The following is a 19,182-nucleotide window of genomic DNA, read 5'->3' as shown; positions in this document are numbered from 1 at the left end:
AATAAGTATATGATAAAGGAAAATGGCACTTAGCTGTGGACTGTAAAATCTGTTTCCCCTTGTGCCAAGGAGTGCCGTTGCCCTGCTGAACATGATGTAACTACTGGAAAGCCATTTCCCACTCTGCATCAGTCCAATTTCTGACAGGAAAGCAGTTCTATTTCTTAGCATAGCTCCTTTTTTGAGGTAATGACCCTGTAATCCTGCATTAACCATGCAGTTATAGCTAGCAACACTAAACAAACATGAGACAGAGTCTGTGATCTGCTTCCCTTTATTTCAATTTATTTGCCTCAGTCACTTCCCATGAACAAAGCCAGCTCCTTGTTTGTTAGCAAGTCCTTCCTTAATAGCACTGCAATCACTGTGTTCAGTATCTTGATGCTGCACTCAGAGAAAGTTTCTGGAAGTGGCCAGAATCAGCCATTTGGTCCTGCAGGAACCAGAGTGGGCAGATGATGAGGAACCCTTTGGAGAGATGAACAAAACCAGAACTTTTTTTGCCTAATCTAAAACGTGGTATTTAAGTCTAAGGCTTAATCTTGTGTCAGTGCCCTGGGCTGCAATCTTCATGAATGCTGCACCCCTCTCTGTGGGAGATGGGGTAGGTCATGTCATACCTAAACTCTTCCATAGGATGTGTGCTGTATGAAGGTGAAGCAGTTTTGAGGGCTTTGGAGTCTGTCCCACCACTCACTTCCAGTTTATTAGTGCAGGCTCCTCCTCAGGACGGAGCTGTGGATGTAGCTGCCCTTGGGAGAAGGAGGAGCCTTTCCCTGAGAAACTCTGAGTGTTAAACCTACTGGAGGACCTGAGCTGCCTCCTAGCAGGAATATCCTTCTAGAAAGAACAGGATGCAACTTGCAGCTTGTAGGCACTGGTGACCACCTCAACTTGAGTTACTGGCATCTTCCCAACACCACTTCTACACAACATGCTATGGCTCTTCAGTTTTTGGTGCTGTACCACAGCATGGCTGCTGGGATCATGCATGGAAGTTTTTGCTCTTCTCTGCTGTAAACTGCTGCCAGAGGGGCTTTAATACAATGCTAGCATGGATGCTAGGCTGCAGTAGTGCTGGCCTCTAGGATCCTGGCAGCAGGATCAGACCTGCAAGTAAAGCCTCTCTGCAGAGCACCATCTTGCCTCCAGAAGTTCTTGGTAGTGGTGGGGGTAGATGGGAGGGATGCAGCCCTATTGACAACTCCTTACTCTAAGCCAAGCTGATTATAGCAAAAGAAAGGTGACCAGGTTTGATCCTTGAGATTAACGCCATTGCACATTTGGGCCTGGGGAGGAGAGGGGTGAAGGGAGAAGGGGGTGTTACAACCCTAGAAGATAGTAAAGCATCCAAAGCCCTTCTAGAGATACAGTTCAAACAGCCCCTGCAATGGTCAGTGATACCCAGCTCAAAGCAGGGAAGTTCTCAGGTGTCAGAGCTGACAAACTCCAACAGTGGCTGGACTCTGCTTATATGGCATCTTCCACAGGAGGATCTCAAAGGGCTTTGCAGTCACTGAGGAATTATGCTCTGCACACCCTTAGGAGGTGAGTAACAAGAATTCCTGACTTACACAGACTGAGCAGACATCATCAAGCTGGTATTAAGGAATGGTGTCAGGAGTGCTGGGCACACCAGCAAAAGGCACTTGTTCAGTGAAGAGCCACGTGTCCCAGGGTCTCCCAGCTCACCCTGGCACTGGCCCACACCTCACCCACTGCACCTCATCACAGGAGAATGGGGCGGAGAGCCTCGCCATGGGCTTGCTTTCTGACCACATGCCAGGGTTGCACCGGGAGTGCCGTGGGACGGAGATACCACATCACCACCCCTGAGGGGTTAATAACAACTGAGAAGTTGTCTCCTGTCTTTAAGCCACTGATGATCTTCCCGCTGTACACGTCTTGTACCTGGAAGAGAGAGATTTCCACAGACCTTTCATCTTGGGGTCCAGCTGTGGTCACTGACATAGCATAGCAGGACAGGGCACAGTAGTGGGCAACAGGAGAGTGACCCAGTGGGCAGCTGCCCCTTCATCCCGGACGCATAGAGTGTGAGTCCTCCCTCCCACTCCTCCCAGAATGCATAGAGAGCTGGGAAGAGGGGGATCCAGGTGCCATAGGGCTGCCCTGCTATGCAGTGTGTCAGTGGGGCTCACCTCATACACAGCATCCTCAGGGAAGTGGAGCTTGGCAAGGCTGGTGGTGTAGAGGAAGGGCATATCTGTCCTTCGGCTGAAGAAGACAAGGGCGCTGGCAGCCTGGGACAGTGGGCGCAGAAACACCTCAATGAGGGTTTTCTCCTAGGAGTGAGGATAGGTGGGTGAGGCAGAGCTGCTGGGACCAGCACTGGCCCATAACCTGTCTGACCTTGCCCTGTGGGGCTGCTACACCAGCAGGCCCCCAGCTTTCACAGCTCTCCTGCTCTTGTTTCTCTGCATCACTTCCCTCTCCCTCCTTACTGTGATGCTCTGTGCTGCTCCTGTCTGCTCTCCCAAATGTATCTGCCTTGTTCCTAACCTTGACAATCCTGCGCCCCTGAATTCCCAGGGGGTCCTGGTTGATCTGGATCATCAGGCGGTTCTGCAGGATCTCCTTAGCACTTGGGGAGATGGTGCGGAGATCCGTGGACATGAGGAGAGGAGCTGCCATCACTGTCCACAAGGCCATTTGAGAGCGTGACTGCTCGTAGCTAAGGCCAAAATTTCCAATGATGAGCTGGAAGGGAGACAGTGAAAAGATGTGAGAGGCAGAAAAAGGTTAGAAATTTGTCTGTTTGTCACCCTTGCTGATGCTGCTTCCTCCTGGGAGGGAGCTTGCCAGGGAAACCTCACACACACTTTCGCTTCCTCTTGAGCATCCACCACCAGGAGATCCCACCTGTGCCAACAGCACACATTCAAATGCACTCACTAACACCCTTCATTTCACCAATACTCCCCCTCAGTCCATGCAGGGAAGAAAAGAACACGTGGATGACTTGTAAACTCAAACAGTGAAGGGTTCATTGCAACCATGCGGTTTTCCCAGAGCTTAGCCAAGGGCAACACCAGCTTTGCCTCTTTGCAGCAACAAGGCTCCTGCTCTTGGCATTTGTCCTTTGCCCTGCCCATAGAAGAGAATCCCTGGAAATCCTCATCCCCACACAGGGTCACAGCACCCACCACCCAGCCGCACCATGTCCGGGTCATTCCAGTGACCGGGGCCAGCTGCTGGCTGCAGCACGTCCTGGTTTGTGAAGAACCAGTCTAGGATGGAAAGTACACTGTCCCAGGAGTCCTGGATGTCATCATAGTTACGCCACAAGTTGCAGACCTCTGCCAGGATGGTGTAGTTCACCTGAGGAGAAGAACAGGGTCAGGCAGCAGGGAAAATGGAACTGGTCTGCAAGGTGAGGGAGAAGAGGCAGCCCAAACTGCTGAGAGCTGCACTGTCCAGAAAGTGTGTCAAAGACAGAGGGATCTGGAGAAGGGCAACATCATGTAGGAAGGGAGGACAAAGTCATGTCCCAGTATGACTGGGCACATGCCAGTATGATAGGATGTCTGGCAAAGCAACCACAGAGGCCTTGGGGAAATATGATCAGCTATCAGCTACAAGAGTGAGGGCAGCTTGGGATTGACTCAAAACGTGAAAGAGGAAGTACATGAATGCAACCAATTCTCAAGAAAGATATATTAGGAGGAATATCCTGTTTCAAGCACTGAAACCAGACAGGACCTGTCTCACAAGAACAGACCGTCAGGAACAACTCTACACCAGCCGAGTAGGGTGGAGATGGCATACCCCAGGGCCTTCTTCCCACAAACTCCCCTCACCTAGCCACGCTGGGAACCCCAAACGTTCCCAGATGCCTGGCAGGTAGGCTACATCCCCTCTGCAGCACCACCCAGGGGCAGAGTGATAAGCAGGGTGTAGCACCTGGCTCCTGTGGCTCCCAACAAGAGCTCCCTCAGCACACAGGGGACACAGGAAACTGCCACTGGATAGGACAACCCTCACCTTGGGGGGGAGCCCTCCCTGGTATGCTGGCCAGCTGCAGGAATAGACGATGGGACGGCCTGTGGCGTTCAAAGCCTTCGCCATTTCTGGGTAGCCTTAGGGAGAGAAGATGACAACTGATGAAGAGGGTGGCTGGCAGCAGCCTGCGTCCCAACAGCAGCCTGTATTGCAGCCCACCCAGCAAGGGGAAACCCCGACCACCATGGCTTTCTGCCTTACATCAGCTCCAGGGCATCCAAACTCCCTCCCCTTTGCCCAGGAGTTGCAACAGGAGACAGAAGGCTGGCCAAATGTTTCTGCAGATGGCCAGCTGCCCCAACCAAAGCAGCAAGGGAAGAAATACCAGATGGCCCATGAGCTTTTACCCTTTGCTTGCTCATGTTCTGATGAGTAGCACCCATCCAGCTTTAGCATATCCACACCCCACTCTGCAAAGGTCTGGGCATCCTGCTTCACATAGTCCAGTGTGGTGCCTGGGTAGCCCCCACAGGTGAGGCTGCCCAGGTCGCCGTAAATGCCCAGCTTTAGGCCCTTGGCATGGACCTGTAAGGAGAGGAGAGCTGCAAGGAGTGGATGCGGGGATCCAAGGTGTCTCCCAGGTGCCAGGGTCCTCCATCCCCTCCCAGTTCTCCCACCGTGGTGGCATGGAGACACAGAAATCCCCACAAACCCCAGCAGGCACTCACATAGTCAGCCAGAGCCCTAATTCCACTAGGAAATCTCTCAGGATCGGGAACCAGCCGTCCTGCCACGTCCCGCTGCTTGGCAGACCAGCAGTCGTCAATGTTGATGTACTGGTATCCCAGCACCCTCCATCCATCCTCTGCCAGCCGGTCTGCCATCTCAAAGAAGAGCTTCTCGCTGTGGGTTGAGGGGACATGGCAGGCTGAGACTCTGCAACCCCTGTGCCCCACTAGTTGTGGTAGGCAAAGGGATTTGGGGTTAGCTGGGGACTCTGGAGGGTTGATCACTGCTGGGCTGGGCTGGGCCATAGGAAGGGCTCCTGTTTAAACCCCGTCAGGGTCCCGTTCGTTGACCTCACCGAGGGAAAGTGTTTCTCGACCCGTCGCAAAGCCTGGCCACATCCTTCAGCTCCGGGGGCTCTCCAGCCCAGGACCGGGCGCCTGAGTCCCCCGCCTCCCACGCACACACACCCGGGATCCCAGAGACACACACGCTGCCAGAGCTGTCGCGGGTCTGATGTCCGACCCGACCGCTCACCGCCCCGCTGACCTGATGCAGTTGTGGGGATCCGCCCGGCAGTCCACGTTGCAGCGGAACCTCTCCCAGGCCAGCCAGCCCATGGGGGGAGTGCGCGCCAGCCCGTTCTCCAGGGCCACGGAGGGCAGCGCCAGGGCTACGGCCACGGCCACGGCCAGGGCCACCCCGCTCGGCACCATCGTGCCCACCGCTGCCGCCGGGGCACAGAAAGACTCTTCCGTTCCCGGCCCGGCCCCGCTCACATGATGCCGCCCGCATCACCTGACTGCCTCCCCCCGCCTCCCGCGCCGGGGCCACCGGGACCCGCCGGCATGGCACAGCACCGTCCTGCGCCCCACAGCCGGGGCATCCCGTTCATATCGACCCCCCCCGCACTGCTGCACCCTGTCAATATCGCACCCCGTCCGTACTGCACCCCACTGCTCGCTGCAACGCGCAGCTGCTGCCCACCAGCACTGCGCCCAGCCGGTACTGCACCCCATTGCCATCGCACCCCATTGCTGGCACCCTATCACCGCCTCACCCCGCGGCTGCTGCATCCCAATAGTTACACTGGGAGTGGGGGGTTTATGTCCCCCCGAGGTTGGGACCCCGCAGGAGTGTCGAGAGGAGCGAAGGGGTGCGGGAGGACGCGGCTCCGGGCAGGGCGCGGTGCCCCCCGCCCCCCGCTCCTGCTGCCGCGGCCGCCGGCGGGGCGGTGCTGCCGGCGCGGCGGGACGGCCCCAGCGGCCGCAGGAGCCCTCCCCCGCCCGCGGCCGGGGCTGGGCTGCCCCGCACCGCACCGCCGAGCAGGAGCGGTCGGAGGTGAGCCGGGACGGGCCGGGACCGGGGGCCGCCGTCCCGCTGTCGGGACAAGCTGGGCAAGGGACCGCTGGGCAAGGGCCAGGTGGCGGCGGGGCCGGGCCCGAGCGGCGGCGGGGCGGGCGCGGGGCCGCGGGGGTGGGAGGCACACGGCGAACACACACACGGAGGGGCACACACACGCACACAAAGACACGCCGCCCGATTGCACAGGCGTGCGCCCGCACACAAAGACAGAGCCCAGCACTGCACACTGCGACCCCCGCAGCCCCCTCGCATCAGGACTGGTGAGGGCCGCCCCGGCTGCCCGCAGCCAGCGTGTGCCGGGCTGGAGATTCCCCAGGGTGCCGCGCCGAGGATAGAGCAACCCCGGGGAACCGCCTTTCCTTGTGTCTGATCGGGGTCTTGTGCATTTTCATACCGGGAACCGTGCCCTCAGATCCTCAGCCCTGGCCCGCAAGCCCTGATGGGGGAGAAGGGCTCCGGGAGGAATTCTAGAGGTTGCTCAGCAGTAGGGAGCTCCCCACGACCGGATCTGACCAGGGAGTGGTGGCTATGGTTTGTTTTCTGCATATTTCTGTGAGTGGAGTCTTAGCGGTCGGACATCCTTTTGCAGTTGTACAATCCACAAAGGCTGTGCTGGCTCTGTCCTTCGAGGCTCTGTCCTCTATGTGCCAAACCGCCTGCCATAGGGCCTCTGCAAATGGGACAGTGACAGCTTCTACAAAGCCTCTTTTTTTTTTTTTTTCAATAAAACCAAAACAAAGCCTCAGGAGCCAGAAAACAAACCCACAGGACCACTGGCCTGAGCTGGGATGGAGTTCAGGCTTTGAAGCCAATGCATGTGCCCCCAGTTTTGCCACCATGGCTTCCAGAGCTGCCTGCCTGCGCTGAGGACTCTGGCTTTCTGGGGTGGGAGTGGTGCAGCTCTTAGCTCTTTTAGTCCAAACTGTTCTGGTTCATGACTCCCTCTCTGCCACCTTTTCTTCAACAAAGGATGAGGCTCATCACAGCGAAGCTTTGGAGACCCTCAACGAGGGAGCAGCCCAACCAAGGAAGACAGCAAGTCTGACCCACACAGCCGGTACAGCACCTTGCACCCCACTGTTGGTGAACCTGCTAGGGCTGAGCGTTCTGCTGCTGGGAGGGCTGTTGGGAGTGGGTGGTCCTGCATGGAGACAGGGAGTGGGGAGAGGGTGCTGAAATGGAAGTTTCAGACCCCTTGGGTCTGAAACATTCTCCTTTTCCTGCCCTCTAATAGAGAGCAAAATGAATGCCTTGCAGACACAGAAGCCAATTTCTTTGATGTGCCCCATAAAAAAACCAGCAAAGTAGGACACTCATGGAATAAGAAATTAAACAGTGATGTTGGCATTCCCAGAGAAGGCAGGTGTCTTGGTGGTGGGGCTCTGATGATGACCTCCTCTTTGCAGCAGTGAGGAACCAGCCTGCCCTTTGTAGGGGTGCCTGCTGGATTAGATACTGTCCTGCATTGCTGGCTGCTGGAGTCCTGCTTTTCCCTAGGGGCAGGATCAGGCCTCTTCTGGTGGGGCCAATGACATGTTCCACACACTGAGACAACTTCCCCCTCTCTTCCTCTGCTCCTAGGCAGGGTGATGAAGCTGAATGAGCGAAGCGTGGCCCACTATGCCACCTGTGACTCACCCGCTGACCATGCCGGCTTCCTGCGCAAGCGGGTGGAACGGCACCACCACCATGCCCACCACTACAGCACCTCCTACCAGCGCCGCTGGTTTGTCCTCAAGGGCAATCTCCTCTTCTACTTCGAGGAGCGGGAGAGCCGTGAGCCCGTGGGGCTGGTGGTCCTGGAGGGCTGCACCGTGGAGCTGTGTGAGGCTGCTGAGGAGTTCGCCTTTGCCATCCGCTTTGACGATGCTGGCGCCAGGGCTTATGTGCTGGTGGCTGACGGGCAGGCTACCATGGAGGCCTGGGTGAAGGCACTTTCACGGGCCAGCTTCGACTACATGCGGCTGGTGGTAAAGGAGCTGGAGAAGCAGCTGGAGGAGGCTTGCAAGAGCTTGGCCACTTGCCGCAAGTCTCCACGGAGGTCCTCCTCCTCTGGCAGGAAGAGGCATCTCTCCAACCCGGCCTTGCTGCCTCTCCAGGAGAAGCCTTCCATCCTGGAGAATGGTTACTCCACATGGGGTAGTGGTGTCCCCGGTGGGGCTGCCTGCCCTGACCATGATGGGGGGCAAGCAAAGCCCCCACCCCTGCCTCCTCGCCGGCGCTCGGCCACTGGCAGTGCCACGGGGTCCCCAGCGCCCAGCCTCTCACCAGCCATGCTGGAGAGCCCAGTGTCACCAGACACGATCTGTTTCTCCAAGCTGCACAACTGGTACGGGCAGGAGATCGTGGCGCTGAGACGAGAGTGGCAGGAGAGGCAGAAGAGGGGACACCTGTGACTGAGGGCGCAGGACGCAAGTCACCAGCCAGCTGATGCCTGTCAGCCTGTCTCCCACATGGGAAGAGCAGAGCAAGGGACTCAGTGGCTGAGTGTGCAGTGTGTGTATGCTTCACAGGGTGTGTGGGAGGGATCCGAGTCTTCCCCAAACTTTATGTTTCACTTCCATGAGACTTTGTACAGCCGGAGTGTGTAATACCAGGAGAGCCACCTCTGAACTCTCCTCTGTTGGTGATACGAGGTGTGGAGGGGGTCCAAATCAGCATATATGCAACGAACCTCAGCTGAAAGGCTTGGCCCCTTGTCGTCTTGACAGGCATGCTTCATCACCCACCTCTCATTCACCGCTTTTTTTTTGGTTTTGTTTCTTAGTGTGGAAGTTTGCACGGGTCAGCGTTTATTATTGTCTGTGGTCTTGCGCCAAAGTCCTTCTGCTTTTGTTCTTTTGCTGCAGATAAGGCTGGGCTCTTATGAAGTGCCTCCAATGGGCCACTGGCCCTGGCGTGTGCCTCCAGCCTTGTGCCTCTCTTACCACAGGACATGTGTGAGCCACTGTAGCTGTGGCTGGCCCAGGAGCTGGGGCTCTTGCATTGTCTTTTTTTTTTTACTTTTCTTTACTTCTTTACTGACCCTTCTTCCAGCTAAATTCTTCAGGATGTGAATATCACGGGCTTGCATCTGTCTCTTTGTGTGCTCAAGCTCAGCAATGGGGCTGAAATGGAGACACAGAGCGCGGCCTGAAGCAACAGCGAGGACCAGGAGCTCCCCAGGGCTTATCTGGACTCTGTCAAGTGATAACCAAGCCTGTTACTATTTTGGGCTCAAGCTTTCCCTGTTCCAAAACAGGGATGCTAAAGCCTCTTCACCTGGCCAAGAGTAAATTTCTCAGCCTTTGTTCAGACCACAGCTCCTGCAAAGTGCCATATAGGGCTCAGTCAGCTCATTAGGCTGCTTGCCCAAGTGGGTGTCCAGAGCCACACCCTTGCTGGGCCTCTCCTTGTGGCTCTGCGCAACTCCTGGCAGTGCTGCACAGTCAGAGGAGAGGCTTTGCAGGAGCAGGGAAGAGGAGAGAGCTGGTCTCGGAAGGAAAAGTGAAGGTGTGGGAGTGATTTACAGGTAGCAGTGACTGTGTGTTGGTGGTGTCTGGGCTTGCCTCTCTAGCATCGAAGCCATATTGCTGCTTTCTACCAAGCCAGCACTTGGTCTGCCTGTGCTTCCCTCTGACTTCATCTCAGCATTGCTTGGCTGATTCCTGTAGCACATCCCATCTTCCCAGCGGGCTGGGAGGGCTGCAGGGAGGCATGCCTGTCACCTCACTGCAGAAACAGACTTGTCCATCAGTAGGTCAGAAACCTTGGCCACAAGGCAGACAGTACAAGTAGGTGGATGCCAAGTCCAGGGACTAGAACACCCTGGAGCTGGGGTTTATAAATCTCCCTTATCCTCTTGGCAAGGGCTGTTTTTCAGATTAAAAAATATATGTGAAGTAGTCATGTGCTTCCTATCTAAAAATGGAAAAACCTGGTTTTATTGCCCTGTTTTATTAAGGAGCCTTGGTGGGAAAGCAAAAGGCCATTCCAGGTCATGACTGGCTAGAACCTGTTTTGCTTTTCTGGAGTTAAATGCACTCAACTTTATACTTTGCAATAGCCAGTAGAGAATGCCAGTGTAGAAATCAAATTAATTCCAGTAACTCTTGGTGCCTTTGAAAATATAAATCTCTGGTAGTTTTGGATGATGAGCTTCCAGCCTCCTGCCTAATTATGGCTCAATGGTGTATTAGAGGAAATCTCAAATCCTAGCAATATGACTTCAGGCAGTGACAGTGTAACCTTCACTTACAAGTGATGCTATCCAGTCCTCTCCAGTTTGTGCCTGTATTTCTTCACAGTAAGGATCTTCAGGTTTGGGAGGATTATTTTTGTTCTGTTTTTAAGTGAAAATAGTTCAGAAAAAGCAGGAGCGGGTGGCTGTGGGTCAGGCCCCAGGCTCTGTCAGCAGCCCAGTTGGTTGGACAGAGGGGTCAGTTCTACCTCCCTACCTGCAGCTTGAAGAGTTCAGTACTGCAGCATTCCTGGCTGTGAACCCGTTCCCTTCCCCATGCCAGGGCAGCAGCATCAGGGAATCACACTACCTAGTGCCTCTTTGCTCTGAGCGTGGGTATTTTGGGGCCAAGGTCAAATTCATCAAGCATTTTCTTGTGGTTATTTTTTTTAAATGTAATACAGAGAGAAAAATATTTCCAGTGTCTCAAACTTACATAAGGCAGTTTGACGGTAAAGATTTAACTTCTGAAACCAGTCAAAATGTAGTGGCAGTTCCTACAAGAGATCCAAGAATTGGGAACATCTTAAAAAAGAAAATAAATTAACAAAGCCAGTTCTGTCAGAAGTGGGACTGAAACAGTATTATTCATTTAAGGGCAGTTTCACTTTTAAGAAGCTGAGTTTGTTTTAATAAGCCAGGATTGTACTCATAACACTACTAAAGAGCTTATATTTAATGCTTTAATCTGTCCCATTCAAATGGCACAATTTCCACGCTACCTACCTTTGCGTTAGCACATATCCCAGCTAAATCCTAAATCCTGCAAATGAGGCGCTGCGCTCTGCTTTCTGTCTAATCGCATTTGGAGTAATTTTGTGTTTTATTCTGCAGCACTGACAAGAAAATGGCTGAATCCTGATCCGCATTTGTGCTCAGCCCAGCTGTCCATGGGCCTTTGCTAGGTTTCCAAAGCACTGTGTGACTTTGGATGCACTTGATTGGGGCTTCCTCACTGTTCCACTCTCATAGCAAGGTTGGCCCTTTTCTGAGTAAAAAGAGCCATAATTGGAGTCATGCCCAAATTTGTATGGGAGTACAGGGTTTTTTTAATGACCGTTGCTGCTTGCTTCATTAGGCAGGAAGCATCTGGGTGCCCCTCTGCCTCCTAAGAGATGGAGACTATCAAACCAGCCCAGCTGAGAATTGGTTGTGCTGGTAGAGTCTTTGAAGCAGCTCGTAGGCTGGAGGTTGGGATTTCAGGTTCCTGAAGCTGCACATGCAGCTGGCTAATGGAGCATCCTGTCTGTCTGCAGGCAGACATCATTACAGGAGAGGCAGAGAGTTTTCACTGCACATCGTCCCTGGCAGCAAAATAAGACTAATTGCCACACATGGGTTTTTCTCCAGCCATTCAGGTTTGGACTGTTTCACCTCCTGCTTCCCCTTTCCCTTATTAATTTTTAAAAATAGAGAATGTCTGGGCTGCACAAAACAGGTTCCTTGGCATAGAGGGAGCTGAATGCTAAAGCTGAATGGGTACTTTTCTTAAGGTACTGAATTTAAGATCCTTTTCTAAGAGTTTTCTTTAGCGTAATAATGCAAAAGCAATGAGAGAAAAATGCTAAAATTTAAAAGAAGACTGAAAGAGGGAGGGCAATTCTGTCATGGCCTTTGTAAGCTATGGTGAGAAGGGCTCCCAATCCTGCTAAAATACATGACAAAATCCTTAAATTTTTTTTTCTGAGGCTGGCATTTAAGATTTAAACCCGTGATATTATTTCTGCACATCTTTTTTGTTAAACTGTGTTGATGTTTTCCACTGAATCCAGGTCCTAGCAGCAAGAGTAACCTGAAGGTTTTCCCTGTGGCCACTGCTAGCCATTTGGTGGACAATCCTGACCGGGATCAGACATTTTCTGTTACAGTAGCTACTGCATTAATTGGGGGGGGGGGGAGGGGGGGAGGCAGGGAGTGACCCCTCCATCTTAACCTCTCTCGACTGCCTTTGCAGAGAAGCTTAAAGAATCCCCACTGAAATGCACGTGGAGTTCCCGTGTCCGGGGCTCTCGGCACTACCAATTGCGTTCTATCCGCACAATTACCTGGCAACACTACGAGCAACCCGCGGGGACGCTCCCGCCTTCCCAAGGGCTTCTATTTTAGGTAGGACGGCGTGTTCTATTTTTTAGGAGGCGGTTTTGCATGCGCCTTTGTTTTACACGCGGAACTTGTATTATACATTTCATTACTTTGTTAGCGTTTGTTTTACACGCGGAACTTGTATTACGAATCTCATTTACGTTGTTCATCGTTTGTATTTTATGCTAAATAAACCGGTTTGATTTGTAGCCCGTGCGCTGCCAGTGAGCCGTGAGTCCCCCCGGGAGTGTCTGCAGGGCCTGGGCATTCCCGCCCGGCGCGGTTTTCCCCGGGGGAGCCCTATCGGAAGGGGTGGGAAGCTGCCCGCTTCCTTCTCTCCTCCCGGCCACTGGGGGGCCCCCCCGCCCGGGGAAGGGGGCGCGGCCCCGCCTCGCGCACGCGCAGCGCCTCTCTCGCCGCCTCTTCTCAAGCCTCGCGAGATCCCGGGTGACGCCCGGGCTCGGCCGCGGCTCAGGGCAGGCGGGACGATGGCGGCGGCAGCCGGGCGGCTCTTGGCGGCTACGGCGGCTCGCTCGGGGCGGGCGGGCTGGAGCGGGCCAGGCGGCGCCTCGGCCGTCTCGCTGGTGCCCTCCCGAAGCGCCACCGTCACCCGCAGCGGCGCCATTTTGCCCAAGCCGGTTAAGGTGAGTGAGGGGCGAGCGGGTGGGGGTGGCAACGGACGGCAGCGGTGGCCAATCGGTGCGGGCGCAGCTGCTGTGGGCGGGGCGGGGCGGTGAGCGACAGAGCCTGGGCCAATGAGGGGAGCGACTGTAGGCGGGGCGGGCACGCGGAAGCTCGGCAACGGGAGGGTGATGGAGGCGGCCCCGCGTCCCCCGAGAGGGGCGGCGCTGGCCCGGACCGTGTCCCCCCGTGTTCCCCAGAGAGGGGCGGCGCTGGCCCGGACCGTGTCCCCCCGTGTTCCCCAGAGAGGGGCGGCGCTGGCCCGGACCGTGTCCCCCCGTGTTCCCCAGAGAGGGGCGGCGCTGGCCTGGCGGTGCTCGGTGGGTAGTAAGGCGGAGATCAACACCCCCCTGCGTACACCCTCTGCCACCGGCGACCGCTCTCCTTGCTAAGCCATGGGTGTTCCCTGCCCCGGACTCCCCGCGGGTTCCAGCTCCCCGGTGTTGGAATGTTTATAACACTATAGTACTCTAATAAAGCGCGATGCGGTGACGGGGGGAACTAGGGACGGCAAAGCGTTCCTCCCGCCGCTTCCCGGGCCCTCCGCGGGCCGGTGGAGCCGGGAGTGTGCCGGTTCAGCCGAAGTGCCACTTGCTGGTAAAGATCCACCTTTTCCAATCGACTCCTTGCAGACGCCCTTCGGCCTCCTCAGAGTGTTCAGCGTCGTGATCCCTTTCCTGTATGTCGGTACTCAGATCAGCAAGAACTTCGCAGCCTTACTTGAAGAACATGATATCTTTGTCCCAGAGGATGATGATGACGATGATTAAAGGTATGTCACTAACTGCACCGTCAGTCTAATTATTTGTGCTTCCCATTTGGCTTGGGGCAGGGAGGAGAATCTCAGATAAGGAAATACAGACGGCAACAGCTCGAAAGGTACATTTGCAGTTAAACACACGGACACGGATTTGCCTTTGGCTATGAACTTTTTTGTTCTTTTATACCAGAGTAGGCCAGACTGGTATCTGAAATCTTCACACCATACATTCACTAGAAATCAGAGTAAATAGATGGAGTTTTAGACCTTGTCAGTTGAATCAGAAATAAACTGTAGTCAGTGAGGCTCTATACTGCAGACAGAACAGAGAGACTTCAGTGTTACTACATTATGCATGCAAAGAAGGGCAAGAGCTGGTGAAGCAGCTGGAGCACAAGTCTTATAAGGAGCAGCTAAGGGAGCTGGGGGTGTTTAGCCTGGAGAAAAGGAGGCTCAGGGGACACCTTATTGATCTCTACAACTACCTGACACGGCTAGGCTTTGCAACGAAGATTTAGGAAGGCACTATCCACGTTTGTTACAGAACTACCTGACAGGAGGTTGTGAAAAGGTGAGTGTTGGTCTGTTCTCCCATGTAACAAGTGATAGGACAAGAGGAAATGGCGTTAGGTTGTGCCGGGGGAGATTTAGATTGGATATTAGGAAACATTTCTTCACTGAAAGGTTTGTACAGCATTGGAACAGGCTGCCCAGGGAAGTGGTTGTGTCACACTCCCTCGCGGTATTTAAATGATGTATAGATGTGGCACTTAGGGACATGGTTTAGCAGTGGACATGGCTGTGCTGGGCTAACAGTTGGACTCAATGAACTTGAAGGTCTTTTCCAACCTAAATGATTCTATGATTTTGTTCTACTTGTTTACCTGTTTAAAAGCTTTTTGCTAACTCACAGAATGACTGTTTTAAAAGAGAGTCACTTATTGTCTGAAACTCTGATATAGGTGAACAATTTAAGAGAATTCCAGAACCCATCAGAACAAACTGTCTGGTGGGTGTTACAACATTGATTTCTGAGTAGTTGGATCATTCAGACTCATTGGAGAAATAAAGAGTCAAAATAATTCACCTTTGTCTGCGCTACGCTACACCTTCTACCATTTTATGTTATTCTGTTTGGCTTGCCCTTTTGTAAAGATTTGACTTTGGGTGTATTTGATTCTTTATAGAACAAAGAAACTGTTTTAAAGATGTTATTGTAAACAGTGTTGCTTTGTAATCGGTTTGGTGGATGTACTCCACTTGATAAGGGTGTTTTCCAGCATGCACTGTGCAGCTAAAAACAAAGACTTAAAAGATTGTAAACACTGCAGTGGCCAGTTGGAAACCCCCTTTACCTAAACCCCACCTTGTGTGGTTTTGGGAGGAGTGTTTCTGAAGAGTAACAGCTTGTTATTCTATTTGCAGCACGGTAACAGAAGAACAGAAGGGAGAAAGCCATTGACAAAGCAATGATTCCAACATCTGTCACCTGTGTTTTGTCCTTCCTAAACGGGACAGGGGGCTTTTCCCCCTTTTGCCAGTGAGCCTCCTGTGCACGAGGGAAATCTGTAGATCAGGGTTGAAGGAAGAGCACTGCATCCTTGCAGCCCTTGCACACGCTCACCTCATCAAAGACTGCTTGGATGCCTTGAATTAGCAATATGGAAAACAATTAAAGATCAAGAGATTGAGATGTATGACTTTGGTCTTGTGTTTTTATTCATGTGGTGGGGAAAAAATTGTGCCTGTGTACTAGCATTTGTCTTAACCTTTCTCCTCTGTCTGTCTGTTCCAGCAAGGAGGCTCTCCTGATATTTATTTCCTCTCTGTGAGCCCTTTTCCCCAGGGGAAGCAGCAGCCCCACAACACAGCCCCATTAAAGAATGAAGTGCACATCAGCAATGGCACTGCGGTTCAACAGCCTGGCAGGTGATGGGACCGTGTCATTAATATCACCTCACTGAAGATTAAATACAGTATTATCATCACAGAGTTAAAAGTTTGCGTACCTTTGGTAAAAGGTACAAATTACACAAAAAGATCACAAATGGCAAACTAACTTGCTGATGTGTTTTATAGCATTTAATCTCTGAACACTGAAAAAAACATCTGAACACTGGCTCCGTGTACCTAATATTTCCTAGGTAGTTCAGTACTTCCTTCTGAATGAGCCCTAATATATTTGTTGTCTTAACTGTGTATAAACCTCAAGTCCTCTTTTCAAAGAAGTGTTTACTATTGCATTTAAATCCTAGCATAATAGACTTAAAAGATCTTCTCTGCTGCTAGGGCACATGAAGAGCATCTTTAGTCACATCAGACCAGCTGTTTTCTCAAATTGAAACCTAGAAAGGTTAGTCAGTTATTTATTTTCTTAAGACAGTGTCTCTCTTGTGGTTTCTGGTCATTAGCCTTGTATCTTGACTGCCCACTTTCCCCTTCTTTATTTATGTCACTGTTAAAAAGTTTCACTTAATGTCGCACACATTGGCACAGTGTATAGTTCAAACAGCCACACTTGCTCCCCTCTTCTTTGGCACAGCTTTGGATGTTTGCTCTGTAACTCTCCAGCATAGCTACAGAGTAACCCCAACAGCTGTAGATGAAGGGAGATGTCAGGTTCTTGAGTCACTTGGTATCTGAGTTGCCCCGTCCTTCCCCAAGCCACCTGAGAAGTAGTTGTTCCAGTTCATCTGCTCTTGGGAGCCAAACATGTACCCACTCCTGTCTTCTATGCTGCCAAATTCCTTATCGCTGCTTTATCCCACGGTCTCTTCTGGCCCCTCCTGACTCTCTCAACCCTGTCCTTAAAAACACGCCACCCCTGAAGCCCCAAGGTACACTTACATACACATCCCTGAGGAGTGCTGTGTTACAGTCCTCTTATGGGGAAGAAAGCCCCAGTATTTAGGCAGGGTAAAAACAAGTTTGACTGTACTACAAAGATCCGATGCTGGTCACACCTGGGGGAGCTCCAGCACTGAGTTACCTCCTGAAAATCTGTTCTGACTGGTGACAGAACAAATTCTCCTTACTCTTCTCAAAAGGGAGCTAGTAATTCCTGATTCAATTAAGAAGGTGATGGTAGGACACCATCTCCTGCTAGGCATCAGAAGTTCTTATAGAGCTTTCCTATTCTAGATAACAGTACAACCCCCCATTTTTCCAGGTAATTTCATTTTACAGCAGGGAAATGAACTCTGCTGATGTCTTTATGCACAAAGGGATTTATATGCCTATTGGATTTCATGTATTCTCTGAGGAAGTAAACAGAGACTAGTGTCCAAGGGAAAAACAGCAGGTCAACAAAGTCACAGCATGAAACTGCAAGACACTGCATGAATACAGATGGGTCTCAAGCACAAGAGTATGTCTGTGACTACATTGGCTGTTCTGAAGACCTGCTCTTTCCTCCACAGAGCTAACACGTACAGACAGGGCTGCAGGCCAAGCACAAAGCCCCACAGCTAGGTTGTGTTGTGGTTATTCAGCAGACACCCCAGGGCAGATGATGGGACAAACACTGCCCACTGAAAATACATACTGGCAAAACTGTGAAATCACAGCTCTTCAAACATCATAATCACTTGCACACACTCTGGATTCAGCTAGGCCTTAGACTCCTAATATGTTACACAATCTCTCTGTATGTTTTTTTTCTATTGTACAGAACTTTATTTGTAATATAAGGCAGGAAGACAGAGAGTCAATCTCTCAGGGATCGTGGCCCGCATAGAATTTGGACAGAAAGTCTTTAGGTTGCGGGGTTTCCGTCTCATGGAAATACCTCATGACGTGAGTCCTCTGCTTCCATACATGAATGGTTTCTTGAAGCTCCATTTTCCCCTGAGCACAGACAAAAGAATTTTAGACCAGTTCTCAGTTAGAGCCCGTCTAACCTTACAGCAGCATGAAGGTTATTTGAATGCACTGAGAAACACCTGAGTAAAAAATAGCTGCATCAGCAGTTCTGTACTCCTACAGACTGCTTCTATCACCTACACTGTGACACAAATATACTGTTTCTGCCTCGTGACTTGACGTCTCTGCAGCATAGCTTCCCAGCCCTGTGAAACAGGCAAAGGATCTTGCCTCCTTCTTAAAAGCTGCATTGTTTCTCTCATGACCAGCACCTCCCATAAAATTCTACATAACATTCCTAATTTTCAAGTACCTCTATTGAATTTGTTTGAATAGCAGCACATTACCTGTAAAACTAAGCAGAACTACTGCCAAGTGCTTAGCACCAGTATCAGTGCCACAGAGATACTAAACTTAACTTTTTCATGACTCCACTCTATTGAACTGGTTTTGTACGATGGCAGCACAGAGTAAAATGAGACTGCCTGGAATTGTCATCAACCGTACTACCTAGGATTTTATTTCCAGATTTTTCTCATCATGTAAAGACAGAGTAACTGTCTTGAAATGCATGAAATATAACAGGTGAGCATGGCAGTCGTTGGTTGGAAGCTTTCTAACACATTAGAACTGCAGAGGTCAGTTACTGTGGCTAATTTAAAGATCTGCAAACCAGAACCAGTGCCCTGAGTGACAGAAATCTGTATTCAAGCCACTGGGACCTAGGTGCATTAAGACTCTGTTCCTCTGCTTGCTAAAGCAGCATGATCCCTGATAAACAGGTTTGCTGACATAGGTAAACCAATGCGACTGCAAGAGACAACCCCTCCATAGCCCAAGCTGTTTGTACCTTAATAACCAGCATGTCTATCACCCGTGGATCCCTAATGTGGGCGTTCTTCATGAACATCTCCCGCACCTTGTTACGCCCCTGTTTCACCGTGATGTCCAGCTGGTAAAGGTGTACTACAAGAAACACAACACCCACTGCGGTCATCCATATCGCTTCGCGTTTTTCCCACCGGCGGCGTTCAACTCAACCCTCCAAAACGCTACCCGGCCGCTCGTTCATGCGCAGCCCGCCGGTTTCACCAATGTCATTAAGGCCGTTCCGACCTTGAGCACGCGCGGCAAGCTCCGCGCCCCTCACCCACCCGCGTTGGGCACCTCGCGGTACCACGCCCGGTACAGCTCCCTGACGCGCCGCTTCGCCTCGCCCAGGTCCCGGCTGAAGATCGGCTTCACCGCGGCCGACAGCGCTCCCTTGCCCGCCACCGCCATCTTGCTGCCGCCACCGCCCTGCTACCGCCCTCGGGAACGCCCACGGCGCGGCAGAGCTCCTATTGGTCGGCTGTGCTGCCACTCCGCCCGGCCAGCCGACGATCTCCCATCGGATTGGTCGGAGGAAACGCCAATCAGCGCTGTTTGCGAGGGGAGGATCACGCCGGATGGGCGGGGCTGCACGGTGTCCCGCCTCCCGGGGCTGTGGGGCCCGACCCCTCGGAGCCGGCACCTCCCTCAGGGCCGC

At 52.5% G+C, this 19,182-nt stretch overlaps 4 protein-coding genes across 4 annotated transcripts; 2 read left to right on the top strand and 2 right to left on the bottom strand.

Moving 5' to 3' along the window:
• Positions 1–258: 258 nt before the first annotated feature.
• Positions 259–5,451, bottom strand: NAGA (alpha-N-acetylgalactosaminidase). The gene is made up of 8 exons (XM_032688638.1): positions 5,236–5,451; positions 4,689–4,863; positions 4,368–4,545; positions 4,003–4,097; positions 3,178–3,339; positions 2,521–2,718; positions 2,160–2,303; positions 259–1,911 (listed from the first exon to the last, which is right to left on the bottom strand). The coding sequence occupies exons 1-8, from the start codon at positions 5,400–5,402 to the stop codon at positions 1,729–1,731; spliced, it is 1,302 nt and encodes a 433-aa protein (XP_032544529.1). The 5' UTR covers positions 5,403–5,451; the 3' UTR covers positions 259–1,728.
• A 499-nt stretch (positions 5,452–5,950) lies between these two features.
• Positions 5,951–12,585, top strand: PHETA2 (PH domain containing endocytic trafficking adaptor 2). The gene is made up of 3 exons (XM_032688644.1): positions 5,951–6,027; positions 7,021–7,108; positions 7,633–12,585. The coding sequence occupies exon 3, from the start codon at positions 7,641–7,643 to the stop codon at positions 8,445–8,447; it is 807 nt and encodes a 268-aa protein (XP_032544535.1). The 5' UTR covers positions 5,951–6,027; positions 7,021–7,108; positions 7,633–7,640; the 3' UTR covers positions 8,448–12,585.
• A 218-nt stretch (positions 12,586–12,803) lies between these two features.
• On the top strand, positions 12,804–15,490 carry SMDT1 (single-pass membrane protein with aspartate rich tail 1). The gene is made up of 3 exons (XM_032688647.1): positions 12,804–12,996; positions 13,666–13,805; positions 15,218–15,490. Exons 1-2 carry the CDS (start codon positions 12,841–12,843, stop codon positions 13,801–13,803), a joined length of 294 nt encoding a protein of 97 aa, XP_032544538.1. The 5' UTR covers positions 12,804–12,840; the 3' UTR covers positions 13,804–13,805; positions 15,218–15,490.
• A 1,954-nt stretch (positions 15,491–17,444) lies between these two features.
• Positions 17,445–19,001, bottom strand: NDUFA6 (NADH:ubiquinone oxidoreductase subunit A6). Its single transcript, XM_032688646.1, has 3 exons — positions 18,809–19,001; positions 18,505–18,620; positions 17,445–17,639 (listed from the first exon to the last, which is right to left on the bottom strand). Exons 1-3 carry the CDS (start codon positions 18,933–18,935, stop codon positions 17,508–17,510), a joined length of 375 nt encoding a protein of 124 aa, XP_032544537.1. The 5' UTR covers positions 18,936–19,001; the 3' UTR covers positions 17,445–17,507.
• Positions 19,002–19,182: the final 181 nt, after the last annotated feature.

This window comes from Chiroxiphia lanceolata, chromosome 5 (assembly GCF_009829145.1).
Source record: "Chiroxiphia lanceolata isolate bChiLan1 chromosome 5, bChiLan1.pri, whole genome shotgun sequence".
Classification (NCBI taxonomy): Eukaryota; Metazoa; Chordata; class Aves; order Passeriformes; family Pipridae; genus Chiroxiphia; species Chiroxiphia lanceolata.
Note: the sequence above shows the minus strand (reverse complement) of the source record. Positions and strands in the feature narration are given on the sequence as shown.

What these genes read in the sequence shown, in the direction of transcription:
- NAGA (XM_032688638.1), bottom strand. Translation starts at nt 5,402, where the DNA reads ATGGTGCCGAGCGGGGTGGCCCTGGCCGTGGCCGTGGCCGTAGCCCTG. An exon ending in AGAACATGAGCAAGCAAAGG is followed by an intron (nt 4,098 to 4,367) that starts GTAAAAGCTCAT and finishes TCTCTCCCTAAG; the next exon opens with GCTACCCAGAAATGGCGAAG. An exon ending in ACTGGAATGACCCGGACATG is followed by an intron (nt 2,719 to 3,177) that starts GTGCGGCTGGGT and finishes TCTCCCTTCCAG; the next exon opens with CTCATCATTGGAAATTTTGG.
- SMDT1 (XM_032688647.1), top strand. Translation starts at nt 12,841, where the DNA reads ATGGCGGCGGCAGCCGGGCGGCTCTTGGCGGCTACGGCGGCTCGCTCG. An exon ending in TTTTGCCCAAGCCGGTTAAG is followed by an intron (nt 12,997 to 13,665) that starts GTGAGTGAGGGG and finishes GACTCCTTGCAG; the next exon opens with ACGCCCTTCGGCCTCCTCAG.
- PHETA2 (XM_032688644.1), top strand. Translation starts at nt 7,641, where the DNA reads ATGAAGCTGAATGAGCGAAGCGTGGCCCACTATGCCACCTGTGACTCA.
- NDUFA6 (XM_032688646.1), bottom strand. Translation starts at nt 18,935, where the DNA reads ATGGCGGTGGCGGGCAAGGGAGCGCTGTCGGCCGCGGTGAAGCCGATC. An exon ending in CCGCGAGGTGCCCAACGCGG is followed by an intron (nt 18,621 to 18,808) that starts GTGGGTGAGGGG and finishes TGTTTCTTGTAG; the next exon opens with TACACCTTTACCAGCTGGAC. An exon ending in TAGACATGCTGGTTATTAAG is followed by an intron (nt 17,640 to 18,504) that starts GTACAAACAGCT and finishes GTCTGTGCTCAG; the next exon opens with GGGAAAATGGAGCTTCAAGA.